Here is a 26,964-nt window from a genome sequence, read left to right as displayed (position 1 = left end):
CCCCCCGATCCCCCCCCAATCACCCCCCCCCCTGTCACAAACTGACACCAAGCAGGTTTTTTTTTTTTTTTTTTTTTTTTTCTGATTACTGTATTGGTGTCAGTTTGTGACAGTTACAGTGTCAGGGCAGTGAGTGTTAGGCCCCCTGTAGGTCTAGGGTACCCCCCTAACCCCCCCTAATAAAGTTTTAACCCCTTGATCACCCCCTGTCACCAGTGTCGCTAAGCGATCATTTTTCTGATCGCTGTATTAGTGTCGCTGGTGATGCTAGTTAGTGAGGTAAATATTTAGGTTCGCCGTCAGCGTTTTATAGCGACAGGGACCCCCATATACTATCTAATAAATGTTTTAACCCCTTGATTGCCCCCTAGTTAACCCTTTCACCACTGATCACCGTATAACCGTTACGGGTGACGCTGGTTAGTTTGTTTATTTTTTATAGTGTCAGGGCACCCGCCGTTTATTACCGAATAAAGATTTAGCCCCCTGATCGCCCGGCGGTGATATGCGTCGCCCCAGGCAGCGTCAGATAAGCGCCAGTACCGCTAACACCCACGCACGCAGCATACGCCTCCCTTAGTGGTATAGTATCTGTACAGATCAATATCTGATCCGATCAGATCTATACTAGCGTCCCCAGCAGTTTAGGGTTCCCAAAAACACAGTGTTAGCGGGATCAGCCCAGATACCTGCTAGCACCTGCGTTTTGCCCCTCCGCCCAGCTCGGCCCAGCCCACCCAAGTGCAGTATCGATCGATCACGGTCACTTACAAAACACTAAACGCATAACTGCAGCGTTCGCAGAGTCAGGCCTGATCCCTGCGATCGCTAACAGTTTTTTTGGTAGCATTTTGGTGAAATGGCAAGCACCAGCCCCAGGCAGCGTCAGGTTAGTGCCAGTACCGCTAACACCCACGCACGCACCGTACACCTCCCTTAGTGGTATAGTATCTGAACGCATCAATATCTGATCCGATCAGATCTATACTAGCGTCCCCAGCAGTTTAGGGTTCCCAAAAACGCAGTGTTAGCGGGATCAACCCAGATACCTGCTAGCAACTGCGTTTTACCCCTCCGCCCGGCCCAGCCCAGCCCACCCAAGTGCAGTATCGATCGATCACTGTCACTTACAAAACACTAAACGCATAACTGCAGCGTTCGCAGAGTCAGGCCTGATCCCTGCGATCGCTAACAGTTTTTTTTGTAGCGTTTTGGTGAACTGGCAAGCACCAGCCCCAGGCAGCGTCAGGTTAGTGCCAGTAGCGCTAACACCCACGCACGCACTGTACACCTCCCTTAGTGGTATAGTATCTGAACTGATCAATATCTGATCTGATCAGATCTATACTGGCGTCCCCAGCAGTTTAGGGTTCCCAAAAACGCAGTGTTAGCGGGATCAGCCCAGATACCTGCTAGCACCTGCGTTTTGCCCCTCCGCCCGGCCCAGCCCAGCCCACCCAAGTGCAGTATCGATCGATCACTGTCACTTACAAAACACTAAATGCATAACTGCAGCGTTCGCAGAGTCAGGCCTGATCCCTGCGATCGTTAACAGTTTTTTTGGTAGCGTTTTGGTGAACTGGCAAGCGCCAGCGGCCTAGTACACCCCGGTCGTAGTCAAACCGGCACTGCAGTAACACTTGGTGACGTGGCGAGTCCCATAAGTGCAGTTCAAGCTGGTGAGGTGACAAGCACAAATAGTGTCCCGCTGCCACCAAGAAGACAAACACAGGCCCGTCATGCCCATAGTGCCCTTCCTGGTGCATTCGCCAATCCTAATTGGGAACCCACCACTTCTGCAGCGCCCGTACTTCCCCCATTCACATCCCCAACCAAATGCAGTCGGCTGCATGAGAGGCATTTTTATGTCCTCCCGAGTACCCCTACCCAACGAACCCCCCCAAAAAAGATGTTGTGTCTGCAGCAAGCGCGGATATAGGGTGACACCCGCTATTATTGTCCCTCCTGTCCTGACAATCCTGGTCTTTGCATTGGTGAATGTTTTGAACGCTACCATTCACTAGTTGAGTATTAGCGTAGGGTACAGCATTCCACAGACTAGGCACACTTTCACAGGGTCTCCCAAGATGCCATCGCATTTTGAGAGACCCGAACCTGGAACCGGTTACAGTTATAAAAGTTACAGTTACAAAAAAAGTGTAAAAAAAAAAAAAAAAAAAAAACACAAACAAAAATATAAAATAAAAAATAATAGTTGTCGTTTTATTGTTCTCTCTCTCTTTATTCTCTCTCTATTGTTCTGCTCTTTTTTACTGTATTCTATTCTGCAATGTTTTATTGTTATTATGTTTTATCATGTTTGCTTTTCAGGTATGTAATTATTTATACTTTACCGTTTACTGTGCTTTATTGTTAACCATTTTTTTGTCTTCAGGTACAGCATTCACGACTTTGAGTGGTTATACCAGAATGATGCTTGCAGGTTTAGGTATCATCTTGGTATCATTCTTTTCAGCCAGCGGTCGGCTTTCATGTAGAAGCAATCCTAGCGGCTAATTAGCCTCTAGACTGCTTTTACAAGCAGTGGGAGAGAATGCCCCCCCCCCACCGTCTTCCGTGTTTTTCTCTGGCTCTCCTGTCTCAACAGGGAACCTGAGAATGCAGCCGGTGATTCAGCCAGCTGACCATAGAGCTGATCAGAGACCAGAGTGGCTCCAAACATCTCTATGGCCTAAGAAACCGGAAGCTACGAGCATTTTATGACTTAGATTTCGCCGGATGTAAATAGCGCCATTGGGAAAGCATTTTATCACACCGATCTTGGTGTCATCAGATGCTTTGAGGGCAGAGGAGAAATCTAGGGTCTAATAGACCCCAATTTTTTCAAAAAAGAGTACCTGTCACTACCTATTGCTATCATAGGGGATATTTACATTCCCTGAGATAACAATAAAAATGATTAAAAAAAAAAAAAAATGAAAGGAACAGTTTTAAAATAAGATAAAAAAGCAAAAAAATAATAAAGAAAAAAAAAAAAAAAAAAAAAAAAAAGCACCCCTGTCCCCCCTGCTCTCGCGCTAAGGCGAACGCAAGCGTCGGTCTGGCATCAAATGTAAACAGCAATTGCACCATGCATGTGAGGTATCACCGCGACGGTCAGATCGAGGGCAGTAATTTTAGCAGTAGACCTCCTCTGTAAATCTAAAGTGGTAACCTGTAAAGGCTTTTAAAGGCTTTTAAAAATGTATTTATTTTGTTGTCACTGCACGTTTGTGCGCAATTGTAAAGCATGTCATGTTTGGTATCCATGTACTCGGCCTAAGATCATCTTTTTTATTTCATCAAACATTTGGGCAATATAGTGTGTTTTAGTGCATTAAAATGTAAAAAAGTGTGTTTTTTCCCCAAAAAATGCGTTTGAAAAATCGCTGCGCAAATACTGTGTGAAAAAAAAAAATTAAACACCCACCATTTTAATCTGTAGGGCATTTGCTTTAAAAAAATATATAATGTGTGGGGGTTCAAAGTAATTTTCTTGCAAAAAAAAATAATTTTTTCATGTAATCAAAAAGTGTCAGAAAGGGCTTTGTCTTCAAGTGGTTAGAAGAGTGGATGATGTGTGACATAAGCTTCTAAATGTTGTGCATAAAATGCCAGGACAGTTCAAACCCCCCCCAAATGACCCCATTTTGGAAAGTAGACACCCCAAGCTATTTGCTGAGAGGCATATCGAGTCCATGGAATATTTTATATTGTGACACAAGTTGCGGGAAAGAGACAAATTATTATTTTTTTTTTTTTTTTTTGCACAAAGTTGTCACTAAATGATATATTGCTCAAACATGCAATGGGAATATGTGAAATTACACCCCAAAATACATTCTGTTGCTTCTCCTGAGTACGGGGATACCACATGTGTGAGACTTTTTGGGAGCCTAGCCACGTATGGGACCCCGAAAACCAAGCACCGCCTTCAGGCTTTCTAAGGGCGTAAATTTTTGATTTCACTCTTCACTGCCTATCACAGTCTCGGAGGCCATGGAATGCCCAGGTGGCACAAACCCCCCCCAAATGACCCCATTTTGGAAAGTAGACACCCCAAGCTATTTGCTGAGAGGTATAGTGAGTATTTTGCAGACCTCACTTTTTGTCACAAAGTTTTGAAAATTAAAAAAAGAAAAAAAAAATTTTTTTTTTTGTCTTTCTTCATTTTCAAAAACAAATGAGAGCTGCAAAATACTCACCATGCCTCTCAGCAAATAGCTTGGGGTGTCTACTTTCCAAAATGGGGTCATTTGGGGGGGGTTTGTGCCACCTGGGCATTCCATGGCCTCCGAAACTGTGATAGGCAGTGAAGAGTGAAATCAAAAATGTACACCCTTAGAAATCCTGAAGGCGGTGATTGGTTTTCGGGGTCCCGTACGCGGCTAGGCTCCTAAAAAGTCCCACACATGTGGTATCCCCGTACTCAAGAGAAGCAGCAGAATGTATTTTGGGGTGCAATTCCACATATGCCCATGACCTGTGTGAGCAATATATCATTTAGTGACAACTTTGTGCAAAAAAAAAAAAAATAAATAAATAAATTGTCACTTTCCCGCAACTTGTGTCAAAATATAAAATATTCCATGGACTCAACATGCCTCTCAGCAAATAGCTTGGGGTGTCTACTTTCCAAAATGGGGTCATTTGGGGGGGGTTTGTGCCATCTGGGCATTTTATGGCCTTCAAAACTGTGATAGGTAGTGAGGAGTAAAATCAAAAATGTACGCCCTTAGAAATCCTGAAGGCAGTGATTGGTTTTCGGGGCCCCGTATGCGGCTAGGCTCCCAAAAAGTCCCACACATGTGGTATCCCCATACTCAGGAGAAGCAGCTAAATGTATTTTGGGGTGCAATTCCACATATGCCCATGGCCTGTGTGAGCAATATATCATTTAGTGACAACTTTTTGTAATTTTTTTTTTTTTTTTTTTCATTATTCAATCACTTGGGACAAAAAAAATGAATATTCAATGGGCTCAACATGCCTCTCAGCAATTTCCTTGGGGTGTCTACTTTCCAAAATGGGGTCATTTGTGGGGGTTTTGTACTGCCCTGTCATTTTAGCACCTCAAGAAATGACATAGGCAGTCATAAATTAAAGACTGTGTAAATTCCAGAAAATGTACCCTAGTTTGTAGGCGCTATAACTTTTGCGCAAACCAATAAATATACACTTATTGACATTTTTTTTACCAAAGACATGTGGCCAAATACATTTTGGCCTAAATGTATGACTAAAATTGAGTTTATTGGATTTTTTTTAGAACAAAAAGTAGAAAATATCATTTTTTTTCAAAATTTTCGGTCTTTTTCCGTGTATAGCGCAAAAAATAAAAACGGCAGAGGTGATCAAATACCATCAAAAGAAAGCTCTATTTGTGGGAAGAAAAGGACGCAAATTTCGTTTGGTTACAGCATTGCATGACCGCGCAATTAGCAGTTAAAGCGACGCAGTGCCAAATTGTAAAAAGTGCTCTGGTCAGGAAGGGGGTAAATCCTTCCGGGGCTGAAGTGGTTAATATTTATGTATAGTCAAAACCTTTATTTTTTATTTTTGACACAGTAGGGGAGTGTTAAAACAATATGAGTTTACTTTTTGTATATATAAAGTCCAATGAAAACACCAAAAGAACATCCGAGAGTCCAAAGCTTTTAACTTCCAAGCAACACTTATGTGAACCTAAACCAACTTTAGGGTCTCCGCACCGGCATCTATGTCCCCCATTCGATGTGTTCCACTAAAGGGTGCAAATCAGGCTAGGAGTCCGCCCTGACTCCATGTAATCCACAGAACAAATAGAATAAAATCTCAGCCATGTGCACAATACAAGCCAAACGTTTAATAAGTGATAGCAGACTCAGTCTAACTCCATCCAGGCCACAAGCCCAGACACGATTCACCCCACCCAAGGGGCTTAGTCATGGAGGTAAGGCATCACTTATTTGGCCGTGGACAGCTGAGTTTTTGTCCTTAGAACATGCTCACAGCACATTGACCGAGGAGTCATAATCAGGAGCTGGTAGGATGGGCTCCTGATCATATGACCACTGTGACAGCCAATAACAGTTTCCGTGATCAGGAAGTCCCACCCTACTCATGGGTGTATAGACCCATTTAAAAGGATGCTGGGGCTAGGCAGGCAGGGGTTAGAGCTGTATTAAACACTAAACCAAATATGTAATACATTGCAGCTTACCAGTTAGATGTGTTGGCTGCATTCTTTTTCTTTTTTTAGGCTTTATTCTTCTGTTTTAACTTAGTGATCTGGTCAGTAACAAACTTCCTGTATTGCAGTGTCTCCACACGGGATGAATGAGCACAGGGGGGGGGGCAGCAGACAGCAGCATTGTCAGTCTGGGGGAGGGTAACGTTAAGTGTACTAGTAGATTTAAATACACTAACATTGAAGCCAAATTCCAGATCACACTTTACAACAAACAGTTTTTTTTCCTTTTGGGATAAATGTTTTACATTAATAAATGAAAGCTGCTCATTGTAAGCACTGCCATCAGTGGTAAAGGGTTTGTCCCATCCCTGTAAACTGATGCATCTAGAAGACAGCCTGTTCTTTTGAAAAACAACAGACTTACTGGTCAGGCCACCATATGAAAATAGAAGAATGAAAGCCTAAAAAAGAAAACGAATGCAGCCACCACACCTAAGAATTGGTAAGCTGCAATATAAAAAAAGGTGGTTAACCGTAGCTTTTTGCTGTAATAGTTAACACTGGCAAACTTTCTAGTATCTGCACTTCTGAGTCCTTATAAGCACAATCAGAAATCCCGAGCACTGAAAGGGGGGGGGGGGGGGGTTATGTTTGCCCTAGAAAAGCATTGTTTTTTTTCTAATATGAACCTATATTATCATTGGGCACTGGCGTTCCCAGTGATATTCAATTGACCCAATAAAAAATCTGTATCCAATGCCTCGTTTTTACTTTTGTTTTTTTATTCTTTGTTTTTTGCTGTTTGTTTCCTTTTCAATTTCTGTCTTGGAAAGACAACAGGAAGTTAGAGCAAATATCTTCAAAGTGAGGGGAAATCCCCCCTTAGGCAGCTGTCAACAGAATAGGTGTCTTCATTAGAAATTTCCTCTAACTTTTTTTAATGGTGTCAATTAACAACCAAAGTTTGAATTTCCACTTTTTTCTGCTCTGATGGCAATATTCACCAGCACAAAAACAGAGATTTTAAGTGTTTCTAAAAAGTGTTCTAGAAAGTCATAATGGTGCATAATGAAAAATCATGACTTTGTGTAACTAAAAGGCAGGCTTGATCCCCCAGCTGGCTTGCATACAATTTTTGATCAATTTTAGGCATTTTGCCAAGGCACCCCTGAAGAAACCTCAAGGTACCCCAGGGTGCCTGGTCACTCTGGATGAAAAAAAGGTTGCCCCAGGCAACAACCCTTCAAACAGCCAAATATGAGCTTCTCAGCATTCTTAATCCAATTAATCCAGTCTTGTCCTCCTCACTTTAGAGTGAAAAAGCTGACCATGTGTCTTGTTAAATTTTGAAATACCTTTACAACTGCTACTTTAGATGCTTGAATAAGTTACATTGCTAGGGAAAAAAAACAGGCCATATACTTGTCTTAGATGTATGGGATGCTGAAAATGACGATTCTCTTATGTCTGTGTGCATATATCAGAAATACGCATGATAGCCTAATCAAGATATTGGTAAATATTTACAGATTTATTCAAGTAACAAGCTTAAAGATAAAAGATGACACTGACCTGGATGTTTCTCAGTCCTTCAATCAGAAAGTCGCCCTTAACCGAGTAGAAAACATGGAAGATCAAAGTGCAGACCCACAGAAGATGACCCATGTTGGGTGTATATCTTTTCTTTGTGACAGGCTGTTAATTCAAAAAGTATATATGAGGCCCTGTTAATAAATAACAGAAGGTCAGCTACTGCTGGTGACAACTGTATCCTTCTGAATCTGGATGAAATTAACTTCCAAACTACCAAGCCCCTCTGAACTATTTGCAAGCAGGACACGATGATGCCTTCCGGCTGCTGGCTTTACTTGGCAGCTCAGATGTTCTCAGGCATGCCTAATTTCCTCCAATGTTTAGGCTTCATGCACACTGGTTTATTGTAAACGCTGTTTTTCCTGAAAGGAGAAAAAAACTCACTTAACCACTTGACCACTGGGCACTTAAACCCCCTTCCTAACCAGACCAATTTTCAGCTTTCGGTGCTCTCACACTTTGAATGACAATTACTCAGTCATACAACACTGTACCCATATGAATTTTTTGTCCTTTTTTTCACACAAATAGAGCTTTCTTTTGGTGGTATTTAATCACCGTTGGGTTTTTTATTTTTTGCGCTATAAAAGAAAAAAGACTGAAAATTTGGTAAAAAAATGAATTTTTCTTTGTTTCTGTTATAAAATTTAGCAAATTAGTAATTTTTCTTTGTAAATTTTGGCCAAAATTTATACTGCTACATATCTTTGGTAAAAATAAGTACAACTTGGTGTATATTATTTGGTCTTTGTGAATGTTAGAGAGTCCAAATGCTATGGTGCCAATATCTGAAAATTGATCACACCTGAAGTACTGACGGCCTATCTAATTTCTTGAGGCCCTAACATGCCAGAAAAGTACAAATACCCCCCAAATGACCCCTATTTGGAAAGAAGACATTCCAAGGTATTTAGAAAGATGCATGGTGAGTTTTTTTGAAATTGTCATCTTTTCCCACAATTCTTTGCAAAATCAAGATTTTTTTTTTTCTTTTTTTTTTTTTCACAAAATTGTCATATTAGAAGGTTATTTCTCACACACAGCATATGCATACCACAAATTACACCCCAAAACACATTCTGCTATTACTCCCGAGTATGGCGATACCACATGTGTGAGACTTTTACACAGCGTGGCCACATACAGAGGCCCAACATGCACGGAGCACCTCCAGGCGTTCTGGAGCACCCAGGCCAATTCTTATAGTTCTCTCCTACATGTAAAAATAATAATTTATTTGCTAGAAAATTACATAGAACCCCAAAACATTATATATATATTTTTTTTAGCAAAGACCCTAGAGAATACAATGGCGGTTGTTGCAACTTTTTATCTCACACGGTATTTGCGCAGCAATTTTTCGAATGCTTTTTTTTTGGAAAAAAAACAGTTTTGTGCTTTAAAAAAAAATAAAACAGTAAAGTTAGCCCAATGTTTTTGCATAATGTGAAAGATGAAGTTACGCCGAGTAAATAGATACCTAACATGTCACCCTTCAAAATTGCACACTCTTGTGGAATGGTGCCAAACGTCGCTACTTAAAAATCTCCATAGGTGACGCTTTAAAATTTTTTACTGGTTACATGTTTTGAGTTACAGAGGAGGTCTAGGGCCAAAATTATTGCTCTCGCTCTAACGTTCGCAGTGATACCTCACATGTGTGGTTTGAACACCGTTTTCATATGTGGGCGGGACTTACGTATGTGTTCGCTTCTGCATGCGAGCACACGAATGTGGGCGCTTTAAACATTTTTTTTTTTTTTTTTATTGTTTATTTTACTTTATTTATTTTAGTTTGACACTTTTTCCCCCCCAAAAAAATTTTTGATCACTTTTATTTCTATTACAAGGAATGTAAACATCCTTGTAATAGGAATATGGCATGACAGGTCCTCTTTACAGTGACATATGGGGTCAATAAGACCCCACATCTCACCTCTAGGCTGGGAAGCCTGAAATAAAAAAAAAAAAAAAAAAAACGATCTTGGCTTCGATCGTAGCGGTGAGTCGGTAGAAGCACTGGAGGGTGGCGGGAAGGGGGGGGGGGGCGTCCCCTCTCGCCTCCCGTAAGAACGATCAAGCAGTGTAACAGCCACTATAATCATTCTTATGGTGTAGGGAATCGCCGGCTGAAAAAGCTGATATCTGAATGATGCCTGTAGCTGCACCCATCATTCAGATATCCCCGCTCAAAGTCAAGGACGTCATATGACTGTGGGCGGGAACTGGTTAAAAATTGCGGGGTATTGCAGAGTATTGCGGAGTAGTGCAGGGTATATTGCTGGGTATATTGCAGAGTATTGCTGGGCATATTGCAGAGTATTGCTGGGCATATTGCAGAGTATTGTGGGGTATATTGCAGAGTATTGTGGGGTATTATGCAGAGTATTGCGGGGTATTATGCAGAGTATTGCGGGGTATTATGCAGAGTATTGCGGGGTATTATGCAGAGTATTGCGGGGTATAATGCAGAGTATTGCGGGGTATAATGCAGAGTATTGCGGGGTATTATGCAGAGTATTGCGGGGTATAATGCAGAGTATTGCGGGGTATAATGCAGAGTATTGCGGGGTATTATGCAGAGTATTGCGGGGTATAATGCAGAGTATTGCGGGGTATTATGCAGAGTATTTCGGGGTATAATGCAGAGTATTTCGGGGTATAATGCAGAGTATTGCGGGGTATAATGCAGAGTATTGCGGGGTATTATGCAGAGTATTGCGTGGTATTATGCAGAGTATTTCGGGGTATTATGCAGAGTATTTCGGGGTATTTATGCAGAGTATTGCGGGGTATAATGCAGAGTATTGCGGGGTATAATGCAGAGTATTGCGGGGTATTTATGCAGAGTATTGCGGGGTATTTATGCAGAGTATTGCGGGGTATTTATGCAGAGTAGTGCGGGGTATTTATGCAGAGTAGTGCGGGGTATTTATGCAGAGTAGTGCGGGGTATTTATGCAGAGTAGTGCAGGGTATTTACGCAGAGTATTGCGGGGTATTACGCAGAGTATTGCGGGGTATTACGCAGAGTATTGCGGGGTATTACGCAGAGTATTGCGGGGTATTATGCAGAGTATTGCAGGGATGGCTGAGCATGGAGGGATGGATGGATGTGACTGCAATTGTCACTGAGCACCGCTGTGGGCACTACACATGCAGCCCACAGCGGTGCTGCCATGCGATCCCTCCCCCTCTCCCCTCGCACTGTACCGATCGGTACAGAGAGGGGAGGGAGGAACCGGCGTCATGACATGACGCCGGTCTGTTGACATGTGATCGCTCCGTCATTTGACGGAGCGATCACATGGTAAACGGCCGCGATCAGCGGCCGTTTACCGTGATCCATGATGCGCCGGGTCCTCTGGACCCGGCGCATCACGGAAGTTCTCGGGTGCGCGCCCCAGGGGGCGCGCGAGAGCAGTATTCTGGGAGGACGTCCCACGGACGTCCACCCAGAACTAGCCGACCGCGCTGCAGCCGTCTTTCGACTATGGCCCGGTCGGCAAGTGGTTAAAGCGGGGGTCCACCTATCTATCATTTTTTTTTTTTTGAGTTCATTCACAAACTTTTCTTCTCAGCATTACATACTCACATATTGTGTGTAATATGTCCGCCTGTGTCACATTTCGTCGGAAAGAATAACTTATATTATTCACTGCAGGCGGTTTCCATCTTCATTGTGGGCATTTGAAGCCCACAAGCATTTATTTCCTGGATGTGGTGAATGCTGTGCTCCCAGCATTCACCGCTCGTTCCCGCACATGCTCAGTGGCATCCTGGGAAGCCAGAGACTAGCTCCCAGGATTCTGGGAGAGGCTAGAAACACGCCTACTCCCACGGGAGGAGAACCAGGAAGTGCAAAGAAGAATAGAAAAATAAAAGGTAATTACGGCGATTTAAATTTTTTTAAACGGCATGTCAGCATCTAGGCAAGGAAGAGAATACATACAGATATTGTTCAAAATTTGGGTGGAACCCCGCTTTAACCACTTGCCGACCGCCTAACGCATATATACGGCGGCAGAATGGCACGGGCAGGCAGAATCACGTACCCGTACGTGATCTGCCTCCCACGGGTGGGGGGTCCGATCGGCTCTCGTTCGCGGGCGATGAGAGGTGAGGGGGAGGCCATCCATTGTTGGCCACCCCCTCCCGATCGCTCCCGGCGAATGAAAACGCTTCCTTTCCCTCTGTAATGTAAACAGAGGGAAAGGAAGTGATGTCATCCCTCCTCGAGCCGGTCTTTTCGTCCCGGCGCAGAGGAGAGAGGACATCCAAGTAAGTGCACCAACACTACACTTACAGTAGAACACGCAGGCACACTTTTCACCCCCCAGTCACCCCCTGATCACCCCCCGATCACCCCCCTGTACCCCCTGTCACTCTGACACCAATAGCAGTTTTTTTTTTGCATTGGTGTCAGTTTGTGTCAGTTACAAGTGTTAGGGCAGTTAGGTTAGCCCCCTTTAGGTCTAGGGTACCCCCCTTTAGGTCCAGGGTACCCCCCTAACCCCCCCTAATAAAAGTTAACCCCTTGATTACCCCCCGTCGCCAGTGTCGCTAAGCGATCGTTTTTCTGATCGCTGTATTAGTGACACAGGTGACGCTAGTTAGGGAGGTAAGTATATAGGTTCGCTGTCAGTGTTTTATAGCGACAGGGACCCCCATATACTACCTGCTAAAGGTTTTAACCCCTTGATTGCCCCCTAGTTAACCCTTTCACCAGCGATCACCGTATAAGTGTTACGGGTGAAGCTGGTTAGCTAGTTTGTTTTTTGTAGTTTATTATAGTTTATTACAGTTTATTATAGTTTATTATAGTTTTAGGGCACCCGCCGTTTATTACCTTATAAAGGTTTAACCCCCTAATTGCCAGGCGGTGATATAAGTTAAGTTTTTAGGATCTGATAAGGTCTGCGTCGCCCCAGGCAGTGTCAGGTTAGCGCCAGTACCGCTAAAACCCACGCACGCAGCATACACCTCCCTTAGTGCTATAGTATCTGAATGGATCGATATCTGATCCGATCAGATCTATACTCCCCAGCAGTTTAGGGTTCCCTGAAACACAGTGCTAGCGGGATCAGCCCAGATACCTGCTAGCACCTGCGTTTTGCCCCTCGGCCCAGCCCACCCAAGTGCAGTATCGATCGATAACTGAGACTTACAAAACACTAAGCACACATAACTGCAGCGTTCGCAGAGTCAGGCCTGATCCCTGCGATCGCTAACAGTTTTTTGGTAGCGTTTTGAATCAGTCGCTAACAGTCAGCTTTTTTGCCTGTGAGTCTCACTAGTGTACCCCTGAATTTAGAGGCCAAAATGGCAAATCGAAGGTACACTAGTGAAGAGGCCTACACGTTCCTGAGTATGACAGATAGTGAAGAGGAAGTCACTCATCTGTCAAGTTCAGGCTCAGAATACGAACCTGTAGAGGACAGCGGCTCCATGACAGATAGCTCTGACGACGGAGTTGTGGTCCCTGCTAGGGTCAGGCGTACCAGACCCCGAACTTCTTCTGTCCTTGAAGTGCAAGAACCGCAGGGCTCTCGTATGGAGCAGAGAAGTACTAGTGCCGCTACTCCTTCTGGTGAACTGGCAAGCACCAGCGGCCTAGTACACCCTGGTTGTACATCCAGCACTGCAGTATCACGTGGTGACGTGGCGAGTCCCATAAGTGCAGTTCACGCTGGCGAGGTGGCAAGCACAAGTAGTGTCCCGCTGCCACCAAGAAGAAGACGAACACAGGCCCGTCGTGCCCATAGTGCCCTTCCTGCTGCATTCGCCAATCCGAATTGGGAACCCACCACTTCTGCAGCACCCGTACTTCCCCCTTTCACTGGCCAACCCGGAATTCAGGTGGAAACAGTTGACTTTACGCCACTGGATTTTTATTCGCTGTTTTTCACCGAAGATCTCTATAGATCTATTGTGGACCAAAGCAATTTGTACGCTGGTCAACACATCGCCACTATTCCCCAGTCCTCCCTTGCCAGAGATTGGAGACCAATTACGGTCTCCGAATTTAAGATCTTTCTGGGCCTTTCCCTCCTCTTGGGCATAACCAAAAAGAGTGAGTTGCGGTCATATTGGTCCACTGACCCAATTCACCATATGCCCGTGTTCTCTGCCTCCATGACCAGGGCACGATACGAGCAGATTTTGCGGTTCATGCACTTCAACGACAATGAACTCTGTCGTCCTCGTGGAGACCCTGCATACGATCGGCTCTACAAAATTCGGCCCCTCGTAAACCACTTCAACCAGTGTTTTGCAGACTTGTTTACTCCCCATCAAGTTGTCTGCGTTGATGAGTCCCTGATTAAGTTTTCTGGCCGCTTGTCATTCAAACAGTACCTTCCCAGCAAGCGTGCCAGATATGGGGTCAAGATGTATAAGCTCTGTGACAGGGCCACAGGCTATACATGTAGATTTATGGTTTACGAGGGCAAAGATAGTCACGTAGAGCCGATAAACTGCCCTGACTACATAGGAAACGCTGGCAAGATAGTGTGGGACTTGGTGTCACCCTTATTCCGAAAGGGGTACCACTTGTACGTGGACAATTATTATACGAGCGTGCCACTTTTTAGTCACTTGTTTGATCATCAGATTGGAGCATGTGGCACCGTGCGACCTAATCGCCGGGGCTTTCCCCAGCGGCTTGTAGAGTCCCGTCTTAGGCTGGGGGAGAGAGCCTGCTTGCAGTATAATAATTTGCTCGCTATGAAGTGGAGGGACAATAAGAATGTTTTCGTTCTTACCTCCCTTCATGCAGACACGACGACCCAAATTACTACGGCGACTGGTGTTGTGGAGAAACCCCTCTGTGTCCACGAATACAACCTTAATCTGGGTGGGGTGGACCTCAACGACCAGTTGTTGGCGCCGTACCTAGTTGCCCGTAAGGCCAGACGCTGGTACAAAAAAGTGTTTGTTTATTTATTTCAATTGGCTTTGCTGAATGCTCATGTGCTATACAGAGCTTCAGGACGGACTGGATCCTTCCTTAAATTCCAGGAAGAGATCGTCAGAGCCCTTCTGTTTCCAGACGGTGCTCTACCTCACCTTCCCAATCCAAATGCAGTAAGCCGGCTGCATGGGAGGCATTTTCCTTATGTCCTCCAGAGTACCCCTACCCAACGAGCCCCCCAAAAAAGATGTCGTGTCTGCAGCAAGCGCGGATTTAGGCGTGACACCCGGTATTATTGTCCCTCCTGTCCTGACAATCCTGGTCTATGCATTGGTGAATGTTTTGAACGCTACCATACACTAGTGGAGTATTAGCGTAGGGTTCAGCACGGCACAGACTAGGCACACTAACACAGGGTCTCCCAAGATGCCATCGCATTTTGAGAGACCCAAACCTGGTACAGTTATGCCCCGTACACACGGTCGGACTTTGTTCGGACATTCCGACAACAAAATCCTAGGATTTTTCCAGACGGATGTTGGCTCAAACTTGTTTTGCCTACACACGGTCGCACAAAGTTGTCGGAATTTCCGATCGACAACAACGCGGTGACGTACACCACGTACGACGAGACTAGAAAAGGCCGGTTCAGAACCAAGCGCGGCACCCTTTGGGCTCTATTTGCTAATCTCGTGTTAGTAAAAGTTTGGTGAGAGACGATTCGCGCTTTTTCAGACTCGTGGCTTTCAGATCGTTTTCTGACGTTCAGTTTGTGCTTGTGGGTTTGTATCTGCTCTTCAGTGCGTGCAGTCAGTTCGTATCGGAGTTTTCTGTGCGATCTTGCCCACTCGTTGCTGTTTTTCAGGTCGCTCTTCACAGGCCTTGCTGTTCTTCAGTGCGTTCTGTTACTTCGTTCTGAGCAGCCGACCGTTTTCTAGCCATGTTTCGTATGCGTACTCATCGTAGAGTTCGTGCTGTGCGGGGGCTTGGTGTTGGGGTCCTGACCTTGACACAAGTCCAGTCCATGAACGGGGTGGGGAGGAGTTCATGGACCAAGAATTGGTTGCTTCAGCGTGACCAGTTCTCTCATATGCCTTTGCTCCGTGAGATCCGTGAGAATAATCCTGATGATTTCAGGAACTTTCTCAGGATGACGGACCCCGTATTTCACCGTTTGTTGGCTTCGCTGACCCCCTATATCAGCAGGCAGGATACCTGCATGAGGCAAGCCATCACTCCGGAGCAGAGGTTGGTCGCTACCTTGCGGTATTTGGCCACAGGGAGAAGCCTGCAGGACTTGAAGTTCTCGACAGGCATCTCCCCCCAGGCTCTGGGTATCATCATCCCAGAGACCTGTTCTGCCATCATCCAGGTCCTGCAGAAGGAATATATGAAGGTAAGATTTTTTTCCTTTTATATCACATTTTATTGTATTGAATGTTTGATAATATCTTGTATTTCTTTCCTCATTCCCTAATTACCATGATTGTAATATGCTGTGAATGTCCCCTTTGTCCTCATGCATGCTGGATTTTTATGTAATTATTATTTTATGTCCTTCATACATATTTGCCCTTCAATAACCTCTCCAGCATGGTGTCTCCTGCCCCTATATTCACCTCATGTAGTCACTTAACAATGTATTTTATCAGCTCCATGGTAGTGCTTTACCCCAAACACCCCCTAAAATGTTTGTTAATGTTATTTTAGCTTTAAATTCAGGCAGAGTGCCAGAGGCTTTTTTTGTGGTGTCCACAAATTTTGGGTAACCCTCCCTCCCCCCAACTGCTAAGTCAGCTGATCCCAATTCTCTATCCTCAATCATCTATCTGCTGACTTTGCCAAACCCATACACACTATACCCATCTCTTTACTGGTCAGATTTATGGATGAATTCCCCAAAGCATGTAGTGCAAGGGCCTGCCTGTATACTTTCCAATGGAACTGTTTAAAGTTTTTGTATCCTATTATTATCTTGATAGGTAATAGCAGAATGTCCAAATGTCCTCAAATGTGTACAATGTGTATTTATATCTTTGTATTCAGACACTTCTTACCTGTCCAGTGGTCTGCTAATAGTGTAACTAAGGAGGGGCTGTTCCAAGTAATACCCTGTATTTAGGCATTCATCTCTCAATGAAGTGAAGAGGGTTACCTGTCCAAGAGTTCCCCCCCCTATAATGTTAGAAATGGCCCATGAGAGGGGGGGAGGGGGATATGATAGGTGTACCTTATACTTTGGCCTTGTTAAATTCCCCTTATTAAATGCTATCTGGAGGTTGCCCCATAATGTTTGTGTATAATCTGCTTGCCATGTTTCTGTGAAAAAATAGTAATGTTTATTGTTTTTTCCTCAACAGTTTCCTTCCATGCCACAGGAATGGCAGACTGTGGCCTCCCACTTTGCCCAGCGGTGGGACTTTCCTAACTGCGGAGGGGCAATTGATGGGAAACACGTCCACATCGTCCCACCACCCAACTCGGGGTCGTACTATTATAATTACAAGGGGTTTAATAGTATAGTGATGTTGGCGGTGGTGTCGGCTAATTACGACTTCTTGTATGTGGACGTGGGGAAGAATGGCCGGATGTCCGATGGTGGAGTGATTGCCCAGACGGAGTTCTACAGGCATCTCCAGAATGGCAGCTTGGACTTGCCACCTCCAGAGGACAATGTTGAAGGTCTCCCATTTGTGTTCGTTGCTGATGAAGCATTTGCGCTGGGGGACCACCTGATGCGGCCATTCCCCATGAGGACCCTCACCCCGGAAAAGAGGGTTTTTAATTACCGGCTGGCCAGAGCCCGAAGAGTGGTAGAGAACACATTTGGAATCCTGGCCAGCCGGTTTCGATTATTTCTGACACCCATCCATATTGCGGAGTATAAACTGAACCATATAATACTTGCCTGCTGTGTTCTCCATAATTTTTTAAGAAAACATTCAGCCAACTATGCTGGCTCAGTTGGGCCTGAGGCCGGAATCCCAAATCCATCAACACTGATGGCGCTTGAAAGTGGCCGTCCTGGCTTGCCCTCCCTGAATGCCCGTGATGTCCGGTTACGCTACCTGGAGTTCTTTGCGGGTAGGGGGGCTATCAATATGCCAGAGAATCTGTGACACCTTTTTCAAATAAAAAACAAACAAAAGAAATTCTTGGTAGACATTTACTGCTTGAGTTTGTTTTAGCTGACCCTGACAGAAATGTTTTGAGTGCAGAAAATGTCGTGATTGGGTAACCTTATAAAAAACAGTGTTGGCTGGTACTTCCTAAATGCCAAAACACATTTCACTACAAGTGCACTTGCAACTGCACTGAACCTGCACTTGTAGTGCAAAGTGTAATTGCCCTTAGGAAATAACCCCCATTTGTGCATAAAACAGCAATTACATCACCCCAAAAGTGTTGTAGTGTTGAGACAATAATCCACACATTCTTGAGTAAGGCACTTTTTTATAGCTGCACAATCACATGTGCATTTACGCAAGGTTTTTAAAACAAACCAACATGTTTGTTGTATAACAATGTTTGCAGTAGCATTATCAAAAATCGAAATATCCATTTCAGATAAAACAGGCCTGTGTAAAACCAACAAGAAAGCCAAAAAACTTGAACTTACAAAGTTCACATATGGTAAAACCTGAAGGCTATATCAGACATGAGTATTTAGGAACTGTGTTTGATATAGCGTTCAGATGGGGGGAAATCACCCCTGGAAAAGCCAAATTTGGAAGATGCACACCAATTTACGAATGTCAACATGTGCTATCTGCCATCAGGGGGGATCAAGGGACGTGTTTTGGGGGAGCAAGCCCTTCCTCAATGCGACTTTATAATTGAGGAAGGGGTTGCACCCCCAAAACGCGTCCATTGATCTCCCGTGATGGCAGATAGCACATGTTGGCACACTGTGTGCATCCTCCAAATTTGGCTTTTCTAAACATTGTAAAAATTTTAGTAACATAAAACAGGTGATTTTGTGGGGTTTAAATTCGCCCCAAAACATCAATGATGTTATTATTTTTTTTAATAACATCAGTGATTGTTGCTGGATGTTTTGCAATTGGAGATTACACCCCATGATCTCCCCGATGAGTATCTGGGCACTTTCAGATGTAAAGCGTTCTGGATCACGATCACCTAAAAAGAGATAAAGAACAAAAAAAAAGGTCTCAAAAATATGCCACCATCCATCTCTTTTGCCTGAGTCTGTGGTCGCAGACACTCACCTGTTGTGGTGCCAATCTCCACCACGTCTTCTTCTTCCTCCTGCTCAGCTTCTTGGGTTGGTATTTCCCCTTCTTCCAGAGGGGGGGGTCTCTGGTCTCCTGGGATGAGGGGTGTCCTCCGAGCCTTTTCTCCCCTATGTAAAACAAAAATGGTATAATTAGCACACAGATATTTGATGGCAGAACTAGAAATAGGAAACATTGCTTGGAAGTGGGGTACAATTGTCTATTTTAGCCGAGTTCCAAGATGTATATTTTTTATTGCCCTTTGTCAAGCTGCAATACTTTACCTGTTTGGTACAAGCTTCACAGATGTAGCCCCCCCTATAGTATACACTGGAGCACCTGTGTGGCCCCCCTAATAAAAAGGGTGTTCTGGGGTCCCACACTAGTGCTCCAGTGTCCAGATGTGAAAACAGCTGCTCAGTGTCCTCTCCTTACACACAATCTAGTTAGCATTTCATTCTAGTAACAAACCCATCTACACAAACAAATATTTGGCATCCAAGTAGGCCCCCAAAAATGTGTGAAAATGCAATGGTGTTCTAGAGGCCGAAAGAAAAATGTTTGATACGAACGAATAATGGGCCCATGAACATTAAAGTTGACCTTTTGAAACGTTACAATTACTAAAAGCATATGGAGCAGAACGAACGAAATAAAGACAGAAAGAATAGGAACACAGCACAACTACTTACTTTTTTGCAGCACTCTCCGGATCTTTCGGTACTGCTCTGGCTCTCTCAACTTCAGGTCCGACCACCGCTTCCTGAGCTGATCTTTCGATCGTCGTACCCCGAAATTCCTCTCAAGACTCCTGACCACTTTCGCCATGATCTTGGCCTTTCGGATGTTGGGGTTGGGGTAAGGCCCATATTTTCCGTCATAGTCGGACTTCTTCATGATGTCGACCATCTCCAACATCTCCCCAAATTACATATTTGTGGCCTTAAAACGCCTCCTTCTGGATCGGGACGTGCCTGGATCCGGGCTTTCCTCCTCCTCCTCCTCGTTGTTAGAATTATTATCACGCACCTGTTGTAACTCCGCCATCATGCTCTTCCCCCACTGCGCCGAACGAAAAGGGGCGGGGAATACACTAGAAAGAACGTCAGGGGCGGGCGGAGTTACACGCATGCGCAGTGTGTATAAAGCGTAACACGCGTGCGTATTACGTACGATCTGTGAGCGGAGGAAGGAGCATTGGATGCGCCGATCGTAAGAACGAAGGTAAGAGACAAACTTGTGCCTATACTGCTTCTAGATTGAGGCCTATATTGTAACAAGATTAGGAGAGTTTTGTCTGACATTAGGCTTTGTCTTGTCTTGTGTTGTGTCTTGCAGTGAACATGGATATCTTAATGAAAGACAATGACTTCATGTCAGTATTCATAGATATGCTAAGTGAGCTGCCATGTCTGTGGGAGATTACCCACCCCCATTTCAAGAACCAAGCAAAGAGGAAGGCAGCACTGGAGCAATTGTGTGAAATTGTGAAGCAGGTGATCCCCACGGCAGACATCACCTATTTAAAGATATTAATTGGTGGCCTGAGGAGCACATATCTAAGGGAGCGCAAGAAGGTCCTGGATTCACAGAGATCCGGAGCAGCAGATGGACCAGATTGCCCTCCCTTACATATGGACTCCTCAGGCCACCAATTTTGATGTTCAAGAATTGATGTCTGCCATGGGGGTCCCAGGCTTCGCTAATTTCTCATGTTGATCCAGTGTTGCCTTCCTCTTTGTTTGGTTCTGATCCCTTAATAAAGGATTTTTGTTTTGAATTATACTCTCCTATGTGTTTTACTTCAAAAAGGACAGTTTGTTTGTGAGGATTCAGGTATATTTCAAATATACAATGTGAAATGAACAAGGGACACCAACAACAAACAATCTCCTTGAGATTAAATAATAAAAGATATCAATGGTGTTGGGGTAACTTGACACACAAAACACACCCAAAAATATTCTGGAGTAAAAATAAAAATAACATTGAACAAAGATCAGCCTTGGAAAAAATCCAAACATTAAAGAAAAAAAAAGGCTGAAAATCCAAAAAAAATAAATAAAAAAAAAATAAAAAACTGTCAGATGTGACAACTAATAACAATATATTGAGGGAATCCCACTAAAAAAACACAAATAAAACTTTGTGAGAAGTGTGTGTGAATATGAGCAGCAAAACGACTTAATTCTTGTCACATTATAAAGAAGAAGAGAGTGCGCTGTATTAAACCATTTTTAACATTGCAGCGTGACGAAAGTGCTGTATCCATTACGAACGCTAAGTTTACCAGAACGAGCTGTCCCGTGTCGGAATTTCTTCTGAGCATGCGTGGCACTTTGTGCGTCGGAACAGGCCACACACGGTCGGAATTGACGCGATCGGATTTTGTTGTCGGAAAATTTTATCTCCTGCTTTCCAACTTTGTGTGTCGGAAAATCCGATGGAAAATGTCCGATGGCGCCCACACACGGTCGGAATTTCCGACAACACGCTCCGAACGGACATTGTCCATCGGAAAATCCGACCGTGTGTACGGGCATTACAGTTAAAAGTTAAAGTTACTAAAAAAAGTGTTAAAAAAATAAAAAAATAAAAAAAAAATAAAAAAATAAAAATACAAAAAAAATATAAAATAAAAAAACCAAAAATACCGTATTTATCGGCGTATAACACGCACCGGCGTATAACACGCACCCCAATTTAGGAGGGAATTTTAAGGAAAAAAAAACTTTTAGGAGAGAAGTTGAAGGGAAAAAAAACTTACATTTAAACGCCCATCATTGCAGCCTTCTCAGTGCAGCCATGTCAGTGCAGCCTTGTCAGTGCAGCCTTGTCAGTGCAGCCATGTCAGTGCAGCCTTCCCCAGTGCAGCCTTCCCCAGTGCAGCCTTGTCAGTGCAGACTTCCCCAGTGCAGCCTTGTCAGTGCAGACTTCCCCAGTGCAGCCTTGTCAGTGCAGCCATGTCAGTGCAGCCTTCCCCAGTGCAGCCTTCCCCAGTGCAGCCTTGTCAGTGCAGACTTCCCCAGTGCAGCCTTGTCAGTGCAGACTTCCCCAGTGCAGACTTCCCCAGTGCAGCCTTGTCAGTGCAGACTTCCCCAGTGCAGCTTTCCCCAGTGCAGCTTTCCCCAGTGCAGCCTTCCCCAGTGCAGCCTTCCCCAGTGCAGCCTTCCCCAGTGATCCCAGCCATTCTGGGCTTCAAAATCGCCGATCGCGATTTGAAAATGGCGCCGCCGGCGCCGAAATACACAGAGCCGGTCCTCGGCTCTTTCCGGCGGCTGTCGTTCACTTTCGGCTCCACTCGTAGTCCCGAGCGGAGCTATCCGAACCTAGCCGAGTAGGTTCGGATAGCTCCGCTCGGGACTACGAGTGGAGCCGAAAATGAACGACAGCCGCCGGAAAGAGCCGAGGACCGGCTCTGTGTATTTCGGCGCCGGCGGCGCCATTTTCAAATCGCGGTCGGCGATTTTGAAAATGTGACAGGTCGGGATCGCAGGGGATCGGCGTATAACACGCACCTGCGATTTTCCCCTGGTTTTAAGGGGAAAAAAGTGCGTGTTATACGCCGATAAATACGGTAGTTGTCGTTTTATTGTTCTCTCTCTCTATTCTCTCTCTATTGTTCTGCTCTTTTTTATTGTATTCTATACTGCAATGTTTTATTGTTATGTTTTTATCATGTTTGCTTTATAGGTATGCAATTTTTTTATACTTTGTTTTTTTATTGTTAACCACTTTTTTGTTTTCAGGTACGCCATTCAGCTGCAGAGCGGATTTATTTATCTTGACAGCAACAGAGTTTGCTCCCACAATATATAAAGCCGTGACTCCAGCGCTGTCGGAGGTGATTTCACCACCACAGTTACATACTTCAGCATATATGCCGAAGCGTGGGGGCAGCAGTGGGTGGAGGAGCATTTTGCTCCTGCCTTTTGCGGGAGGATGCCCCCATGCTTCGGCATATATATATTTTAGGTAGGCACAGGTTGCGTTAAATGTTTTATTTTTTACTATGTTTTTTTTTGTATTTGCTTTGCAGGTATGGTAAGTATTACTGTTATACTGTAATGTTACTTTGTTTTTTTGTTAACCATCATTTGCTTAGCAGGTACGCCATTCAGTTGCAGCGCGGATTTATTTATCTTGACAGCAACAGCGTTTGCTCCCACGATATATAAAGCCGTGACTCCAGCGCTGTTGGAGGTGATTTCACCACCACAGTTACATACTTCAGCATATATGCCGAAGCGTGGGGGCAGCAGTGGGTGGAGGAGCAATTTGCTCCTGCCTTTTGCGGGAGGATGCCCCCATGCTTCGGCATATATAAATGGTGCATGTATGCCCATCATTAGAAGTGGGCGGATGAAGGGAGGTATTCTAATGGTGGGCATACCCACCGATCAATATCTTTTTTTCGTTCAGCCCACAGGCTGCATGAAAAAAAAGTTTACAATACAAGGACCAGCAACGTACTGGTATGTTGCTGGACTTTGAGTGGTTATACCAGAATGATGCCTGCAGGTTTAGGTATCATCTTGGTATCATTCTTTTCAGCCAGCGGTCGGCTTTCATGTAAAAGCAATCCTAGCGGCTAATTAGCCTCTAGACTGCTTTTACAAGCAGTGGGAGGGATTCCCCCCCCCCCACCGTCTTCCATGTTTTTCTCTGGCTCTCCTGGCCCAACAGGGAACCTGAGAATGCAGCCGGTGATTCGGCCAGCTGACCATACAGCTGATCAGAGACCAGAATGGCTCCAATCATCTCTATGGCCTAAGAAACCGGAAGCTATGAGCATTTCATGACTTAGATTTCGCCGGATGTAAACAGCGCCATTGGGAAATTGGGAAAGCATTTTATCATACCGATCTTGGTGTGGTCAGATGCTTTGAGGGCAGAGGAGAGATCTAGGGTCTAATAGACCCCAATTTTTTCAAAAAAGAGTACCTGTCACTACCTATTGCTATCATAGGGGATATTTACATTCCCTGAGATAAAAATAAAAATGATAATAAAAAAAAATAAAAATGAAAGGAACAGTTTAAAAATAAGATAAAAAATCAAAAAATTAATAAAGAAAAAAAAAAAAAAAAAAAAAGCACCCCTGTCCCCCCCTGCTCTCGCGCAAAGGCGAACGCAAGCGTCGGTCTGGCGTCAAATGTAAACAGCAATTGCCCCAAGCATGTGAGGTATCACCGCGAAGGTCAGATCGAGGGCAGTAATTTTAGCAGTAGACCTCCTCTGTAAATCTAAAGTGGTAACCTGTAAAGGCTTTTAAAGGCTTTTAAAAATGTATTTAGTTTGTCGCCACTGCACGTTTGTGCGCAATTTTAAAGCATGTCATGTTTGGTATCCATGTACTCGGCCTAAGATCATCTTTTTTATTTCATCAAACATTTGGGCAATATAGTGTGTTTTAGTGCATTAAAATTTTAAAAAGTGTGTTTTTTCCCCAAAAAATGCGTTTGAAAAATCGCTGCGCAAATACTGTGTGAAAAAAAAAAATGAAACACCCACCATTTTAATCTGTAGGGCATTTGCTTTAAAAAAATATATAATGTTTGGGGGTTCAAAGTAATTTTCTTGCAAAAAAAAATAATTTTTTCATGTAAACAAAAAGTGTCAGAAAGGGCTTTGTCTTCAAGTGGTTAGAAGAGTGGGTGATGTGTGACATAAGCTTCTAAATGTTGTGCATAAAATGCCAGGACAGTTCAAAACCCCCCCAAATGACCCCATTTTGGAAAGTAGACACCCCAAGCTATTTGCTGAGAGGCATGTCGAGTCCATGGTATATTGTGACACAAGTTGCGGGAAAAAGAATATTTTGTTTTTTTTTTTTTTTGCACAAAGTTGTCACTAAATGATATATTGCTCAAACATGCCATGGGAATATGTGAAATTACACCCCAAAATGCATTCTGTTGCTTCTCCTGAGTACGGGGATACCACATGTGTGAGACTTTTTGGGAGCCTAGCCGCGTACGGGACCCCGAAAACCAAGCACCGCCTTCAGGCTTTCTAAGGACGTAAATTTTTGATTTCACTCTTCACTGCCTATCACAGTTTCGGAGGCCATGGAATGCCCAGATGGCACAAAACCCCCCCAAATGACCCCATTTTGGAAAATAGACACCCAAAGCTATTTGCTGAGAGGTATAGTGAATATTTTGCAGACCTCACTTTTTGTCACAAACTTTTGAAAATTGAAAAAAGAAAAAAAAAATATGTTTTTCTTGTCTTTCTTCATTTTCAAAAACAAATGAGAGCTGCAAAATACTCACCATGCCTCTCAGCAAATAGCTTGGGGTGTCTACTTTCCAAAATGGGGTCATTTTGGGGGGTTTTGTGCTATCCTGGCATTTTATGGCCTTCAAAACTGTGATGGGTAGTGAGGAGTGAAATCAAAAATTAACGCTCTTAGAAATCCTGAAGGCGGTGATTGGATTTTGGGGCCCCGTATGAAGCTAGGCACCCAAAAAGTCCCACACATGTGGTATCCCCGTACTCAGGAGAAGCAGCAGAATGTATTTTGGGGTGTAATTCCACATATGCCCATGGCATGTTTGAGCAATATATCATTTAGTGACAACTTTGTGCAAAAAAAAAAAAAAAATTGTCACTTTCCTGCAACTTGTGTCAAAAAATAAAATATTCCATGGACTCAACAATGCTCTCAGCAAATAGCTTGGGGTGTCTACTTTCCAAAATGGGGTCATTTGGGGGAGTTTTGTGCCATCTTGGCATTTTATGGCCTTCAAAACTGTGATAGGTAGTGAGGAGTGAAATCAAAAATTTATGCCCTTAGAAATCCTGAAGGCGGTGCTTGGTTTTCGGGGCTCCGTACGCGGCTAGGCTCCCAAAAAGTCCCACACATGTGGTATCCCCGTACTCAGGAGAAGCAGCAGAATGTATTTTGGGGTGTAATTCCACATATGCCCATGGCATGTTTGAGCAATATATCATTTTGTGACAACTTTGTGCAAAAAAAAAAAAAAAAATTGTCACTTTCCCGCAACTTGTGTCAAAATATAAAATATTCCATGGACTCAACATGCCTCTCAGCAAATAGCTTGGGGTGTCTACTTTCCAAAATGGGGTCATTTGGGGGGGTTTTGTGCCATCTGGGCATTTTATGGCCTTCAAAAATGTGATAGGTAGTGAGGAGTGAAATCACAACTTTACGCCCTTAGAAATCCTGAAGGCGGTGCTGGGTTTTCGGGGCCCCGTACGCGGCTAGGCTCCCAAAAAGTCCCACACATGTGGTATCCCCGTACTCAGGAGAATCAGCAGAATGTATTTTGGGGTGCAATTCCACATATGCCCATGGCCTGTGTGAGCAATATATCATTTAGTGACAACTTTGTGCAAAAAAAAAAAAAATTGTCACATTTCCGCAACTTGTGTCAAAAAATAAAATATTCCATGGACTCAACATGCCTCTCAGCAAATAGCTTGGGGTGTCTACTTTCCAAAATGGGGTCATTTGGGGGGGTTTTGTGCCATCTTGGCATTTTATGGCCTTCAAAACTGTGATAGGTAGTGAGGAGTGAAATCAAAAATTTATGCCCTTTGAAATCCTGAAGGCGGTGCTTAGTTTTCGGGGCCCCGTACGCGGCTAGGCTCCCAAAAAGTCCCACACATGTGGTATCCCCATACTCAGGAGAAGCAGCTAAATGTATTTTGGGGTGCAATTCCACATATGCGCATGGCCTGTGTGAGCAATATATCATTTAGTGACAACTTTTTGTAATTTTTTTTTTTTTTTGTCATTATTCAATCACTTGGGACAAAAAAAATAAATATTCAATGGGTTCAACATGCCTCTCATCAATTTCCTTGGGGTGTCTACTTTCCAAAATGGGGTCATTTGGGGGGGTTTTGTACTGCCCTGCCATTTTAGCACCTCATGAAAAGACATAGGCAGTCATAAAATAAAAGCTGTGTAAATTCCAGAAAATGTACCCTAGTTTGTAGACGCTATAACTTTTGCGCAAACCAATAAATATACGCTTATTGACATTTTTTTTACCAAAGACATGTGGCCGAATACATTTT

General features: G+C 44.0%; 1 protein-coding gene across 2 annotated transcripts in view; it reads right to left on the bottom strand.

The window, feature by feature from the left end:
• LOC141103142 (inter-alpha-trypsin inhibitor heavy chain H3-like) overlaps nt 1-7,971 on the bottom strand; it is a 221,679-nt gene extending 213,708 nt beyond the window's left edge. For both annotated transcript variants that reach the window (XM_073592420.1, XM_073592421.1), the window contains exon 1: nt 7,745-7,971. In XM_073592420.1, the coding sequence (XP_073448521.1) occupies nt 7,745-7,837 (93 nt within the window). In that variant the 5' untranslated portion in view covers nt 7,838-7,971. The remainder of the gene's footprint in view (nt 1-7,744) is intronic.
• Nucleotides 7,972-26,964: the final 18,993 nt, after the last annotated feature.

Source organism: Aquarana catesbeiana, linkage group LG07 (assembly GCF_042186555.1).
Source record: "Aquarana catesbeiana isolate 2022-GZ linkage group LG07, ASM4218655v1, whole genome shotgun sequence".
Taxonomy (NCBI): domain Eukaryota; kingdom Metazoa; phylum Chordata; class Amphibia; order Anura; family Ranidae; genus Aquarana; species Aquarana catesbeiana.
Note: the sequence above shows the minus strand (reverse complement) of the source record. Positions and strands in the feature narration are given on the sequence as shown.